The sequence below is a fragment of the Chiloscyllium punctatum genome, chromosome 32 (genome assembly GCF_047496795.1).
Source record: "Chiloscyllium punctatum isolate Juve2018m chromosome 32, sChiPun1.3, whole genome shotgun sequence".
Lineage (NCBI taxonomy): Eukaryota > Metazoa > Chordata > Chondrichthyes > Orectolobiformes > Hemiscylliidae > Chiloscyllium > Chiloscyllium punctatum.
The window spans coordinates 49130951-49147653 of NC_092770.1; the positions used below are offsets into that span (position 1 = coordinate 49130951).

The 16703-nt window shown below is 39.5% G+C and overlaps 1 protein-coding gene across 2 annotated transcripts in view; it reads left to right on the plus strand.

The window, feature by feature from the left end:
• The window catches only part of atxn10 (ataxin 10), a 215871-nt gene that overhangs the window by 41763 nt on the left and 157405 nt on the right, over positions 1–16703 (plus strand). For both annotated transcript variants that reach the window (XM_072552311.1, XM_072552312.1), the window contains exons 4-5: positions 3132–3228; positions 4173–4340. In XM_072552311.1, coding sequence (XP_072408412.1) covers positions 3132–3228; positions 4173–4340 — 265 coding nt within the window. The remainder of the gene's footprint in view (positions 1–3131; positions 3229–4172; positions 4341–16703) is intronic.

Here is a 16703-nt window from a genome sequence, read left to right on the forward strand (position 1 = left end):
TTTGTGCATAACTGTGGGTTCCCAGAATTTTACTTCCTTAAAATACAGAACCCCACCAGAAATTTGTCCTTGGTCAGTCTGCCAGTTGAATCATTGAATTCAGTTAAATTATTAAACATCTATCGACATCAGATCCTTTCTTGGCATTACTGTGGTCCTGTTTTATGTACTGTAGTTCTAGAAATGCTGGAGCATTACAGTTTTCATTTCTCAGCTGTTGCTATGTGGGTTTGAGTGGTATCTTGTCTTGAAGCATAATACTGCAACTTTATTAAAATAAATTTGAAAATATTTAAACAAATGCAAAATACTATGATGAAATCAATAACAGCTATAACAAATGTATAAAGCTTTTGTACTTTTGAAATTTATACCAGGAAAGCCTCTTTCCATCTGAAGTACAGAAGAAAATGCCATTCACTCTATTAAGATCTATCTGGTACTTTTCACTACAAAGCATCTTATCTACTAGACTATCCTGTTTACTCCCTTTACTCCTTAGACAGTTACTTGAAAAGTAATACTAACTTATTTTTAAAAGTAAGTTAATCAGAAGTACAGATCTAATTTAAAGAAAGCATTCTGATTGTGACTGCTAGAATAGGACGATAAGATTAATCAATGTTCCTGCTTTTGATCACTAATCATGAAGTCCTGCTTTCAGTATGCTGTTAAGTCTGTATTATTCAATAACAGTATAACTTTTTGAATAATTTCTACTTGGAGACTATCCTTCAGGAAGAAGTCAACAATGATAACTTAGGCAGAAAGAGAAGTTCGTTGACCTTTTTATGCAAAGGTTTGAAAATTGAAAGGAGGAATTTGAATAAAGGAACGCATATATAGTCTTATACAATTCATATTATTTATGTGAGAATTGCTACCAATAACAGTCGTATGTTATCTCTGAAGTTACTTTATATTCTGCTTGCATGGAGATACCCCGTGTTTTATTTAAAGGGCATCAACAAAGGTTTTGTGGACCTTTCTTGAGAACCTATTTGAATTTAGTGATATTGCACCAATGTGATCTCTTAAAACTACTTTGATCTTGCAGAGATGGTGAACATATCTGATTTGGGCACATTGTACAGGTGATTAGCTCTTAATGTGTGGAATTGTCTAATTTATATGACTTCTGAACTGGGGAACCTTCAGGACAATTCTTGGGTGTGCTAAAAAGCTGAAGCTGCAGGATGTCAGGCCTGAATGAGGAAATTGGTTATCTATGGAGAATAAATGATAATGTTTTATCTATTAGATATGCTAGTACAATAGAGCAAAAGTTAATTTCCAACAGTATACTATGGGGCTTTTAGTTGGGTGCTAAGGTGCAACTGAAGATAAAGAATTTATAAATGCTTATTCTTTAAAGGGCTTTGGTTGAGCTTAACCTTAATACAAGTAGAAAGTGAGGACTGCAGGTGCTGGAGATCAGCATCGAGAATGTGGTGCTGGAAAAGCACAGCAGTTTGGGCAGCGTCTGAAGAGCAGGAGAATCGACATTTCGGGCATAAGTCCTGATGAAGCTGCCTGACCTGCTGTGCTTAACCTTAATACAGTCAGGTTCTGTGATATTGGTAGCCATGATTCTTTGAAAATCCACAAAGTACATGGAAAATACGAGCTATTAAATAAAATAACTTAGAAAGCCCATTGAAAATCATTTTTATGATACTGATCTGAGGTTAATTGGTGCAGAAATAACACCTAATGAGGTTACACACTTGTGATTAAAATGGTTGCATAAGTTTGGTCCTGCTCCAGAGAAGCAAGATTGAATTTGTGTTGTATATACCCAGAGGAAATCTAATAGCTGTTCAGGTTAGACAGTGACTAAGTGAGAGAACTGACCACCAGATTTCCCAGTCCAGTTAGATGGTGACCAAGTGAGAGCTCAGGTCATCAAGTTTCTCAGGGCCTAGTTTCTAAATCTTTCTGGTAGAAATTTCACTGAATGTATCCGATATAAGAGGTGTGTTCTTTCTTTGCTATACATGGAGGGCATTTATTTTCTTCAGTTGCAAAATAAAATTCAATCATTTGTGGATAGTCCATGCCATCCAGAAGCATAGACTTTGAAAAGAAGATGTAAAAAGGAACACAAAATTTGCTAACAGTAGATCTCCTGTCATTAGTATCTGTGCCGAGATCAATGCTTCATATGTTAGTTTTCAAACTGAAGGCTGTTTAACATTAGAGGATCTGTGATGTTATTCGATTTGTCAGCTTGTCTAATTTTGTAACTTTCAAAACTTTGCTAAAATGCTTTTTATATTGATCACTCATAAAAGTATTTCTTTTTTACCTTAGGATAGGTGACATTGTATTGGGGGGGGGGTTAATTTCCCAAGATCTGAATCATTGGCATTCTAATTCAGAAAAGATTTGCAAAACCTCTTGTATATGTTGAGTTCTGTGCCAAGATAGCAATTCACACGTGGTCTGCTCAAATGCTTCCTGGCTATCTGATTCAGAGCAAAACTTATAGAAATCTGGTGCACGTTGTCTATTCTTTTCCTTCAGTGAGCTTATCTATTGTCTGTAGTGGGAGATCTAAGAATTAAGCAAAGTTGCTAATTGTTATTTTGTTTTCCTTTGTAAAAATAACAAAAAAGCCTGGTCATTTTGGTGTTACCCAGGGCCAACAAAATTAATATACCCTTGGAGAAGCTCAGCAAGTCTGGCAACATCTGTGGAGAGAGAAACAAAGTTAATGTTTAGAGTCCGATCTGATCTATTTCCATACTGGACTCAAAACATTAACTCTGCTTCTCTCTCCATGGGTGCTGCTAGACCTGCTAAATTTCTCCAGCACTTTTGTTTATCTTCCAGGTTTCCACCATCCACAATATGGCTTTTAATACATCCTTGCTGTTGGAATAAATAACATAAATGTTTCATCAACTGAGATGAATGTATAATTGTTGTTGATAAATATATTGGCAATTGTTTTTAACTATTTTCTAAATTATAATGTTTTTATGCATATTTGAAGTTAATGAATATTTGTTAATACTTGCAAGTCATGACAGCTAACTTGAGAACACTTCTGATACAAGTTAGTTCCTTTTAGAAATAAATTTTATTTCAGAAGTTAGTTGTAAAAAAATGCTCTTGTTTTTGCATAGCTATTCGATGCGGCCTTCAGTTCCTTGGAAACTTTGTAACTGGTAATGAAGAGTCTAAGCATATTCTGTGGAAAAGCGCCTTTCCAGATCTTTTTCTGTGAGTATCGCTTCGAATTTGGTTGTGCAAATTGCTGTTTGGTTGGTCCAGGTTTTGTTTCATTATGGGATATGAAACTGCCCATTTCACTTCCTTTGTTTTGCTCATCAGTGAAAGCACTTGGGACTGAAATAATTCAAAGTCAGTGCATTCCATAAGTTCTCTGAAACACTTTATTTTCTTTCCCTCGTTTGAGTCCATAAGATGTTTCCATCTTGCCTCAGGGCCAAATGTTATCCTGCAGAGAAGATGGATATTAGAGGCATTGTTGAATGCTGTTTGAGTCTGTAGACAGGTGTTAAACAGTTGTGCATGCCCTTGTCAACCTTTTGATTTATTATTCTCCTTTCCAATCCTGCCTTCTGACAGATATCTAACTGATATTAATTATAGAAGCTCAGTGAACTGTATCTGCCATGCTAGTACCCCAGAATGTAATACCCCTCCATAACTGTTTTTAATGTTTCGAGAATGCTTTGATGGTTTATCAAGAGGAGGTTGTTTGCAAAGTTACAGATTTGCGACATAAAACATTTTAAGTCGGTTATTTAACTGTTCTCACCTGTGTTTATGTTCCAATGACTGAGATAAACCATTTGGTGAAGGGGGTGAATCACTTCCCAGAACTAATTAAGAAAAATATGAATTGATCCTGAACTGAAATTGGGGCTCTTTAGCTTTACAAACTTCAAATTGATGCCTAGTTCACACCCCTACCCATTTTGTGAAATATCTTATCAATTGTTAGATGTTAAAAATAGTGATTTATTTTTTATTGTTGAGTGTAAGTCAAATGACTCAGAAAAATATAAACCTTTAGACTTTTTTTTCTGACACTTGAACTTATTTACTTTCATGACAATATATCTGATATGAAAAGCATACAAGTAAGAGTGATTTCTTGAACCAGTGTATGAAGTTTCCTGTTTTTAATCTCTCCTAAGGCACTACCTGACTCAATCCGATAAGAAAGTTGTTACCTATTGCTGCATGGTTCTGTTCACCTGCCTTAATGCCGAGAGAACAACTGACCTATTAAACCACACGAAAGGGGTTGAACTGGCTGAAGCTGTTATCAAGATATGCAAGAAAGAACCTGAACTAGACTGGGCGTATGTACTTTTTGAGCAACATTTAAAATGTACTCTTAATTATTTGAGCAAGAAACCATTAGACTTCAACTTGCCTTCAGTTGCTGTTCTACCTCCTAAAACATTAACATCAGCATTACTTTGCATTTTTTAATTCTGTGTTTCAAAAAATTCTGGAATGGTCGGTGACTTATTAGCTTTTAGATTTAATTATACAGTCTCTTGATCATTGTGAAGAATTTATTGCCATTTTTTGAGCTGGAGTTCCAGAATTGAAGTTCTTTCCCTGTTTTTAGAATTTGTGTCTCTTCCCCTCAAAGCCACTGACTCATGCTACAGTAAGCTTTCCTAATATTTGTCATTACTTATACCATTGCAAAGGCTGTTCTCCGTGTTGGAGTCCCGACAGTGGATACCATGAGATTTTCAACTGTGGCACAACTGAATCAGTTCAACATTTCAGTGCATACATGAGCTCACAAAAATATTCTATCTGCAAGCAGGAGACATAGGATTGTGATTAGTCACTGATTTGTTTTCCTCTGAGTCACAACTCACTATATTGTCTTGGCTAACCTAACAAAGTTAAAAATTGAACCTGAAATTTTACTTCAGAGTATGGCTCAGCAGTTTGCTGAATAAGCACAATGAGTCATCAGAAAAACATCAGATTTGATATTCTATTTTTTTCCAGTTTTATAAAATCAGTTGTGATTTTTGTGCCAATGACATTGCTAGAATGGAAGTATAAATTGTCAGCTGAAAATGCCTTTCTCTGCCATCCTTCACCCATACAATAGCCAAAGTGTTTTAGTTTCCGATTGTACGTAAAGGACTTTAGAGACACAGAAACTCGGAGCAGGAAAATGTCATTTGCCTTATTGAGCCTGATCTGCTATTCATTAGGATCATGGCTAATCCTTAACTTCAATACCATGCTTGTACTCTCTCCCCAAAACTGTGATGTCTTGAAATTTATTTTAAGTTTAAAAATCTACTTGTATCTTAAATATATTCAGTGGTTTGACATCCACTGTGTTATGTGGTAGCGAATGCATAAGGTCATCTTAATGCTAAATGGTCTACCCTATATTCTGAGACTGTAACTCAATGTTCCAGACCCTCAGCTGGGGGAAAATAGTCTCTGCATCCAGTCTGTTCAGCTCTGTCAGAATTTTGTTTGTTCCAATGAAAACTCCTGTCACTCTTCTAAACTTCAGTGAATACAAGTTTTTTTTTTGTCAACCCAATCTCTCCTCATATGACAAATCTGCCATTCCAGGAATCAGTGTGGTGAACCTTCTTAAACTTACTGCATGGCAAGTATTTCTTAATACCTCAGGTGTGATTTCACCAAGGTACTGTACAGCAGGAAGACTTCCTTGTTATAGCAGTCAAATCCACTTGTAATAAAGGACAACATTTGTCTTCCTAACTGCTTGAAGCTTGCTTTCAGTAACTGGCATACAAGGATACTTGGGTTCCTTTTTACATCAATCTTTCTCAGTCCATCACCATTGAAATAATATCATGATATATGAAGAGAGACTGGATCAGTTAGAATTATATTCATTGGGGTTTAGAGGAATAAGGGGATATTTCATGGAAACCTATATAATCCTAACAGGACTATGCACACTAAGTGCATGAAGGGTGTTCTGGATGATGGGGGAATTCAGAGCCAGGCATCAGAATCTAAGGATTCAGGATAGGCTTTTTAGGACTGAGACAGGAGAAATTTCTTCACACACAGTGGTGAACCTGAGGAATTTTCTGTCACTTCACTTCCTGTTTTTGTGTTTCTACTTTACATGTTTTAAGTCCAAAGATATTCCTCTTCACAACTGAAGGGGGCTAGAAAAAGATATATTTATGTTTCCTGTGAAGACTTCATTCCTTTTTCCCAGTTTCTTGCCTTTGCTGTGATGATGCCATCTTCAAGGAGTGCCTCTGTCATGTTCTTCCTTTTTCCTCAACTGAGGACACTGCTAACCATGGCTGATTCTACCATGAGCTGTGGCTGATCTATTTCCTGCATGTCTGCCCTCACCTCTCCCCAGATTGACAACAAAGGTCCCCTTCTCCTCACTTTTCAGGCCACCAGTCTCTGCATTCAAAAGATAATCATCCTCCATTTGCGCCAACACCCCAGAATGTCACCACCTAAAGCATCTTGCCCTTCACTCTGTCAGCATTACACAGGAACTTTCTTTCCACAACACCCTGATCCTGTGCTATTGCACCAAATAGTCCCTCACCACACCCTCCAAACCACCTGTGGAACCTTTTTATATGATCACATTCATTCTTTTACTTCCTCCTCCTCGCTGTTCAGGGGCCCGAATTCACCTTCTAGCTGAAGCAGTGGTTTACTTCTTTTTTCAATCTTGTCAACTGTATTTGCTGCTCGCAATATGGTCACCAGTAGATTGGCAAGATGAAACACAGACAGGGTGACTCTGCCACAGGCTCTGAGGGACACCACCTCAGTGTCTGTCAGAATGACCTTGATTTGCCAGTTGCTTTCCATTTCAATAACCAATCTTCCATGCCACTATTTCCATCCTAGGGCTGCTGCACTGTCCCATTGAAGGTCAATGTAAGCTGCAGTAACAGCATCTTATTTTCCACAAGCACTTTACAGCCTTCAGGGCTCAGCATGAACACTTTGGTTAACCCTCCCTCCCCGAGCTGTGTCTTTTTTGCTTTGCTCTGAGCAAAGCTACTTGCTCTGAGCAGAGATGACATTTTATGACCTGTCCTAGTCTATTATTCACACACATTTTCTCCTTGGTCACTATTAGCACTAACTTTGTCTTATGCTTTGGGAACCCTTACCATATGTTCCACTTGCTCCTCCTTCCACTTTGTCAATAGCACATAAACTATCTTTTTCCAAACCCTTTCAGTTCTGAAGAAGAGTATTTGGACTGGAAATATTAAAGTTTATCTCTCCACTGATGCTTCCAGACCTGCTGAGTTCCTCTCGCACTTTCTATTTTTTTCATTTCTCCTAGTACTGTATAAGCATTGACCCTTATGGTACCCAATTTGTCACCGCATTCTATCCTGAAAATAACCCATTTATTCCTACTTTGTTTCCTCACCAACTAATTCTTGATCCACCTTAGATTATTATTGACCATGTACTTTGCTTTTGCACACTAACCTCTTACACAGGACTTTATCAAAAGCTTTTTGAAAATACAGTGCATCATATCCATTTGGTTCTTCTTCATACATTCCACTAATGACATCCTCAAAAACCTTTAGTTGATTTGTCAAATGTGACTTCCCTATCATATGTCCATATTGACTTTGTCTAATTCCGTTATTATTTTCGAATTAACCTATTACCATATTCTTTATAACAGACTCTGTCTTGTGTGTACTACTGATGTTATATTACGGTGGTCTGTAATTCCTGTTTTTGCCTTTTTAAAAATATTGTGTTAACACTTTCCACCCTCACATCTGCCAAAACTGTTCCAAAATCCACAAAATTTTGAAATATGGCAACTAATGTGCCCACTATGTCTTTGGTCACCACATTTTAATATCTCTGTGAAGTAAATTAGCAACACAGGATTAGTCATCAATTTCCCTAGCACTTTGTTTTTTCTGGTAATAATTTCCTTCAATTCCTCATTCACGATAGATGTTGCTTCGCCACCATTTCTGGGAAGTTATTTGTGGTTTCTTCTGTAACAGCAGAACTAAAGTAGTTTAATTTTTCTGTCATTTCCTTGTTCTCCATTATTAATTGTTACATGTAACTTTAATTACCTGTTTAATGCTTTCCCCTACTTTACAACCACTGTTTGGATGCCTGTACACTACAGCCGATGATGTTTTTCACCCCTTGTTGCTTCGTTGCTCCACCCAGACTGATTTGTTATCTAGATTCTCTGCACAAATATCCTTTCTCATTACTGCACCACTTTTCATCTGAAAGTATCCTTTGCAAACAAGGCTACCTCACCTCCATTTCCTGCTTGCTCATCCTTCCTAAATACCAAATATCTTTGGATATTCCGATTCGAGCCTTTGTCACCCTGCAGCCGTGTGTCGTAGTCACAATCATACCCTACTTGTTTTCAATTATTTGCGCAGTTAATTTGCCCCCCTGTATTGTGCTTGCTTTGTGTGTTCAGACACCATATCTTTAGATTTGTCTTTTTAACATTTTTTTTTCTGTACAATGAGCCTGTTAGCTGCTATCCCTTGTTTCCTCTGTCTTCCAGTTTTGTTTTTACCTTTTCTATCTTTCACTTCCAACCTTGTTACCTCTTCTTGTGTCTCACTGCTCAGGTTTACATTCCCCTGTCTGTCTAGTTTAAACATTCCCTCTCAATACTATTAAATGCCTCTGTGAGAATATTGATTCAGGTACCACTGTGATGCAACTTGACCAGCTTGTACAGTTTCCATCTTCCTCAGAATCAGTCCCAAGCATCAAGAATCTAATTCCCTTTCTCCTACTTCATCTCTCTGGCCATGGATTCATTCAGTCTATTCTCCTATTGCTGATCTCGCCAGCATGAGACATTGGAAGTAATCCCAAAATTACATTAGAGGTCCTGATTTTTAAATTTAATTCTGAGTTCCTTATATTCTTCTAACAGGATCTCATTCCTTTTTTTCAAACTGTCATTGATTCCAACCTCTGGTTATTCATCCTCCTCCTTCTGAATGCCCATGCAGTAGCTCAGTGACATCCTGGTATCGCATCTCCGGCTGCTTACCATAGAATCTACTATCATTATTGATTCTTACCTCAATGTAGCCAAGCCAGTCTTGATGCCACAAGCTTGTTCTTTGTTGAAGTCCCTTCATCCCTTTCTGCCATCTAGCAGTAGCCAAACTGAGAATTTGTTCAAGGGGGATATGGACCCACAGAACTCCTATCCTGCTGCCTAGGTCTTTCACTTTGGTGGCCACTCATTCTCTTTATGCCTAAATAATCTTTATCAGTGGTGTAATTATCTCACTGTACATGAAGATCTCAGCCTTGTGGTTGCTTTACACTGACTAGCTGCTCCTCCAGGTCTGAAATACAGATTTTAAATAGGTGTAGCTGGAAACACTTCCTGAACACAGTCACCCTGGACACTGGAAATGTCCCTGACTTTCCACATTGCACAAGAGGAGTATTCCAAGGAGCTAAGTTGCCTTGCCATGACTTAGCATTCAATTTCACCTTTTCTGTTTATGTCCTCTAGTTTAAATAATATTTAATATATACTAGGGACCTTGCCATATTACTTATCCCTTAAAGATGACTTAACCTAAGCTAAATTTGACTTTAATGATTGCATAGTAGAAATGCTAACCCATATGCAGTTGACTATTTGACTCAGGGCCCCTCTGCACACATACTTGCGAACCAATTAACTTGTAATTCTCTTGTAGTGTCATTTTTTGATTTCTGGTTCTCTTCATACTGAGTCTCTTGCAAGTGGAGCAGTGGTTCCGTTCTTTCCATTTGCAAAGAAGTATGATGCTGACTGTCTCCAGGTAACTTTTTCCCTGTCATTCTAGATAATGTTGATGGTCTTTGTGTGTTCCTTTTACCCATTCTTTTAGATGATGCTGAGAATTTCTGGTTCCTCCTTTTGCCTACACTTAGTGTTTACTTAGTAGCTAAATAGTATTTCCTTAGTATCTAATTAGTATTTAGACTCAACAATATGCAGTTGTCACAACCTTGATTGGGAAGAGTACACTCTTCAGACCTCACTATTCCATGAGTTGTCACAAATAGAGCCGTGGAATCGTACAACACAGAGACAGACCTTGTATCCAACTCATCTGTGCCAACCAGACATCCTAATCTGACCTAGTCCCCTTTGCCAGCATTTGGCCCATATATCTCTAAACCTCACCTATTCATATACCCATCCAAATGCCTTTAAATGTTGTAATTGTAGCTACCTCCACCACTTCCTCTGGCAGCTTATTCCATACACTCATCATCCTCTGCATGAAAATGTTAACCCTCAGGCCCTTTTTAAATATTTCCCCTCTCACCTTAAACCTGTGCCCTCTAGTTTTGGACTCTCCCATCCTAAGAAAAAGACTGGCTATTTACCCTATCTGTGCCCCTCATGCTTTCATAAATCTCAAAGGTCACCCTTCATTCTCTGACATTACAGGGAAAAAAGCCCTAGTGTATTCAGCCTCTCCCCCATAGCTTCAGTCTCCCCTTCAGTCCCCGAAAACATCCTTATAAATTGTTTCTGTGCCCTCAAGTTTAACAACATTCTTCCTATAGAAGGGCAACCAGAACTGTACGCAGTATTCCAAAAGTGGCCTCACCAATGTCCTGCACAGCTGCAACATGACATCCCAACTCATATGCTCAATGTTACAACCAATGAAGGCAACCAATGTGTTAAGAGCTGCCTTTACCACCCTGTCTACCTGTGATTCCACTTTCTAAACTAAACTCCATCTGAGATTTCTCAGCCCATTGGTCCATCTGATCAAGGTCCCATTGTACTCTGAAATAATCTTCACTGTCCATTACACCATCTATTTTAGTATCATCTGTAAACTTACTTTCTTTATTCAGATCCAAGTCATTTATATAAATGACAAAAAGTCGTGGACCCAGCACTGATTTTTGTGGCACACCACTGGTCACAGGCTTCCAGTCTGAAAAACAACTCTTCACCACCGCCCTTTGTCTCCTATCTTCAAGCCAGTTTTGTATTCAATTAGCTAGCTCCCCTGGATCTCATGTGATCTAAACTTACTTGTCCAATATGACCAATTTAATCACAGGAATAATTAGTTTGTCTTACTTGCACCAATTTTTATTGATAAACAAGAAAGCAAAAATTTATTTGTAAGAACAAACTTATCTTTTAACATATGGCAAAATAGATTATTAATTGCAGATATGCGAACTTAAGCTATAGCCCTTTGAATCCAAACAAGCACACATTCATTCACAGATAGAACTAATAAGATAAGCAGTGCAAACAGTGTTGCAAGAATATTGTGTGTGGAAAATATAGGCAAAAAGGAACAAAGCCTGACTATTCAAGAGTCTAAACCACAAGAAACAATGAGGTGACTTTTTCACAGCTTGTTTTTATTTGCTGATGCAATCACATTGTTGACGATTGCTGCGACCCTCAATTCAGTAGCTGGTCAGCTAGACCTATGACTTTTGTTTGAATTAGATGTCTTTTTATTGGAAAATCTTTCTCTGCTTATTTTCTTTACACTAATGGAGAGCGATCTGGCTTGCTTGCAGGATGTTTGAGATCTGAGTCCAACTGCTATTTTCTCTTGCTGCTATGACAAAATGGCTACTTAATTTAAAAACTATTACTGGGCAATTTAGCTTTTGGATTGAAAAAGAATTGTGCCTCAAAGATATCCATTAGAGCCTTAGCAAAAGTTCCATGCTTTTGTGTAACAATGCAAGAACAGTTCTACTTTTGCTTTGAGTTTTTTTAAAAGAAACTTTCTATTGGCACACAGTGAGCCAAACCTCCATTTTCCAGTTTATATTTCCAATGCAGTATATGTAATCCTTGCACAGTCCTCATAGAGTTGGATGTTCTCAGAAAGTAAATCTGAAGACCATTAAATGACATTTTAGATGCATTGACATGTTGAATCACAATAAACAGAGAAAATCTGTGGATTAAGAAAAAAAGGAAAAGACTTCCATTCATCTCGCACTTTTTATAACCCTTTGGACATCCCAAAGCACTTTTGTGCCATTTTATACCTTTCAAGTATAATCATTATTGTAAGTAGGCAGTAGGACAAGCAATTTGCATACAACAGTTCCCAAAAGGCGCAATATGTTAACGACCAGATAATCTGTTTTTGTGATGTTGATTGGAACATTGACCAGGATTCCTGGAATAACTTCCCTACTTTTGAACTATTACTGTATATCCACATGAAACATTAGATGATTTAATTTAGCACCTCATCTGAAAGGCAGCACCTCTGCCACTGCAACCTTTGTACTGAACTGGAATGGCAAGCTTGATTTTTGGGCCTGAACTGAGCATTGAACCTGCTACTGTCTAACTCTGTGGCATGAGTGAACCAAAGCTCTCATGGGATAAATAACTTGACTAGGAAATTATCTTGCCCTGTTTATTTTTATAGCCAACTTTGTAAATTAGTACAATATTTTTGAACTTGCTGATAACCAGTTAGCATTATTGGGAACAGCAATTTTTTTGAAATCCTGTACAGATCTCAATTTAGTATCCTTAAAAGGTACAAGCATGTATTGTGCACTTTTGGAAAATAACCACCACCAATATATTTAACTATTGACCCAACAAATATGCTAGTATTATTCTTTTATCAAACTTTATAATTAGCTTTCTTGAGCTACTATTGTTTTTTCAAATAAATGTTCATTTATCTGATTTAAAGTACGCAGAGACAAATTGTTTGAAACTTCATTAAAAAGAAAATTTGTGTCTGATTGCACCTTTGAAGTTTATTGTCTTTATGCTTTTAGTTTGTGTTTCTAACTCAGGACAGGACTTACACAGTTAATGATAGGATCCTGGGGAGTGTTGTCAAACAGCGAATCCTAGGGGTACAGTACATAGTTAGACAATAGACAATAGACAATAGATGCAGGAGTAGGCCATTCTGCCCTTCGAGCCTGCACCGCCATTCAATATGATCATGGCTGATCATTCCTAATCAGTATCCTGTTCCAGCCTTATCTCCATACCCCTTGACTCCACTATCTTTAAGAGCTCTATCCAATTCTTTCTTAAATGAATCCAGAGACTGGGCCTCCACTGCCCTCTGGGGCAGAGCATTCCACACAGCCGGCACTCTCTGGGTGAAGTAGTTTCTCCTCATCTCTGTCCTAAATGGTCTACCCCGTATTTTTAAGTTGTGTCCTCTGGTTCGGCACTCCCCCATCAACGGAAATATGTTCCCTCCTGCCAGAGTGTCCAGTCCTTTCATAATCCTATACGTTTCAATCAGATCCCCTCTCAGTCTTCTAAACTCAAGGGTATACAAGCCCAATCGCTTCAGTCTTTCCGTGTAAGGCAATCCTGCCATTCCAGGAATTGACCTTGTGAACCTACGCTGCACTCCCTCAATAGCCAGAATGTCTTTCCTCAAATTTGGAGACCAGAACTGTACACAGTACTCCAGGTGTGGTCTCACCAGGGCCCTGTACAGCTGCAGAAGCACCTCTTTGCTTCTATATTCAATCCCTCTTGTTATGAAGGCCAGCATGCTATTAGCCTTCTTCACGACCTGCTGTACCTGCATGCTTGCCTTCATTGACTGGTGGACAAGAACACCCAGATCTCTCTGAACAGCCCCTTTACCTAATTTGATACCATTGAGGTAGTAATCTGCCTTCCTGTTCTTGCCACCAAAGTGGATAACCAGACATTTTATCCACATTAAACTGCATCTGCCATGCATCTGCCCACTCACCTAACTTGTCCAGGTCACCCTGTAATCCCCTAACATCCTCATCACATTTCACCATACCACCTAGCTTTGTGTCATCAGCAAATTTGCTAATGTTATTGCTGATACCATCTTCTATATCATTTACATATATTGTAAAAAGCTGCGGTCCCAGCACGGATCCCTGCGGTACCCCACTGGTCACTGCCTGCCATTTCGAAATGGAGCCATTAATCACTACCCTTTGTTTCCTATTAGCCAACCAGTTCTCTATCCAATCTAGTACTTTGCCCCCAATCCCGTGCGCCCTAATTTTACTCACTAACCTCTTGTGTGGGACTTTATCAAAAGCTTTCTGAAAGTCCAGGTACACTACATCCACTGGATCTCCCTCGTCCATCTTCCGAGTTACATCCTCAAAAAATTCAAGAAGATTAGTCAAGCATGATTTCCCCTTCATAAATCCATGCTGACTCTGTCCTATCCTGTTACTATTATCCAGATGTGCCGTAATTTCATCCTTTATAATAGACTCCAGCATCTTTCCCACCACTGAGGTCAGACTAACTGGTCTATAATTTCCTGCTTTCTCCCGCCCACCCTTCTTAAAAAGTGGCACAACATTAGCTGCCCTCCAATCCTCAGGAACCGACCCCGATTCTATTGAACTCTGGAAAATAATCACCAGCGCATCCACGATTTCCCGAGCCACCTCCTTCAGTACCCTGGGATGCAGGCCATCAGGTCCCGGAGACTTATCAACCTTCAGACCTAACAGTCTCTCCAACACCAAATCCTGGCAAATAGAAATTCCCTTAAGTTCAGGTCCTTCAGCCACTGTTACCTCAGGGAGATTGCTTGTGTCTTCCCCAGTGAACACAGATCTGAAGTACCCATTTAATTCCTCTGCCATTTCTTCGTTCCCAGTAATATATTCCCCTGCTTCTGTCTTCAAGGGCCCAATTTTTGTCCTAACCATTTTTTTGCCTTGGACATACCTAAAAAAGCTTTTACTATCCTCCTTTATATTCTTGGCCAGTTTACCTTCGTACCTCATTTTTTCTCTGCGTATTTCCTTCTTACTAATCCTCTGTTGTTCTTTAAAAGCTTCCCAGTCCTCAGTTTTCCCGCTTATCTTCGCTAAGTTATACTTTTTCTCTTTTAACCTTATATGTTTCTTTACTTCCCTCGTCAGCCACGGCCGCCCATGTCTCCTCCTGGGATCTTTCTTCCTTTTAGGAATGAACTGATCCTGCATCTTCTGCATTATACACAGAAATATCCGCCATTGTTCCTCCACCGTCTTCCCTGTTAAGGTATTGAACCATTGAACTTTGGCCAGTTGCTCCCTCATAGCTCCATATTTCCCTTTATTCAACTGAAATATTGTCACTTCAGATTGTACCCACTCCCTCTCAAATTGCAGATTGAAGCTTATTGTATTATGGTCACTACTTCCCAATGGCTCCTTCACTTCGAGGTCACTGACCAATTCTGGTTTGTTACACAATACCAGATCCAGAATCGCCTTATCCCTGGTCGGCTCCAGCACCAGCTGCTCTAAAAATCCATCTCTGAGGCACTCCACAAAGTCTCTTTCTTGAGGCCCGATACCATCCTGATTCTCCCAGTCTACCTGCATGTTAAAATCCCCCATAACAACTGTAGTAACATCTTTGCGACAAGCCAATTTCAGCTCCTGATTCAACTTACCTCCAACATCCAGACTACTGTTTGGGGGCCTGTAGATGACTCCCATGAGGGTCTTTTTACCCTTAGTGTTTCGAAGCTCTATCCACACTGACTCTACATCCCCTGACTCTAGGTCCGCCCGCGCAAGGGACTGAATATCCTCCCTTACCAACAAGGCCACCCCACCCCCTCTGCCCGTCAGTCTATCCTTACGATAGCACGTGTAGCCTTGAATATTCATTTCCCAGGCCCTGTCCCCATGAAGCCACGTCTCAGTTATCCCCACAATATCGTATCTGCCAATTTCCAAAAGAGCCTCAAGCTCATCCACCTTGTGTCTAATGCTTCGTGCATTCATATATAGAATTTTTAATTTGTTACTGCTCTCACCCTTCCCCTCAACCCTTATTTCACTCAACTTTACAGCATGATGCCTTTTCCAGTTTTCTGCCTGCTTGATACAGTTGTCTTTCTTGACTTCTCTTGTTCTAACTACCCCTTCAATTTCCTTTTTAAACATCCAGCTTGTCCCCTCCCCCCCGCTACTTAGTTTAAATGTAGCGGTGTTGCAGCAGAAAACCTGCCTGCCAGAATGCCGATCCCTGTTCTATTAAGGTGCAAGCCGTCTCTCTTGTAGAATTTATGGTTACCATAAAATATACCCCAGTGATCCAAGAACTTGAAACCTTGCTTCCTGCACCAGTTCCCCAACCACACGTTCAAGTCCATTATCTCCCGGTTTCTGGCCACACTAGCCCGAGGAACTGGAAGCAAACTGGAGATAACCACCTTGGACGTCCTGCTTTTTAGCCTTCTTCCTAGTTCTGCGAAGTCTCGCTGTAGTATGTTCCTCCTCTTCTTCCCGACATCATTTGTGCCGACGTGTACCACCACCTCGGGCTCTTCACCTTCGTCCTTGAGGATGTCCTGCACTCTGTCCGCGATGTCTTTCACTCTAGCACCAGGAAAGCAACACACCATCCTTAAATCCCGTCTGCTGCCACAAAAACCCTGGTCAGTTCCTCTCACGATGGAGTCCCCTATAACCACGGCTCTATGTGATGTCCGACTCTTCCGCTCTGCTTCTGCGGCAACTTTTGATTGACAAACATGGCCGCCTTGCGAACTGGTAGTGTCATCAGACTCTACTGTTTCCAAAAGCTTCAACTTGTTCCTGACAGGTACTTCTCCCGGCGTCTCTTGCACCTGTCTCCTCTCTGCCTTCCTCATCGTCTGCACTCTTCTGGCATGATTGGTGTAATA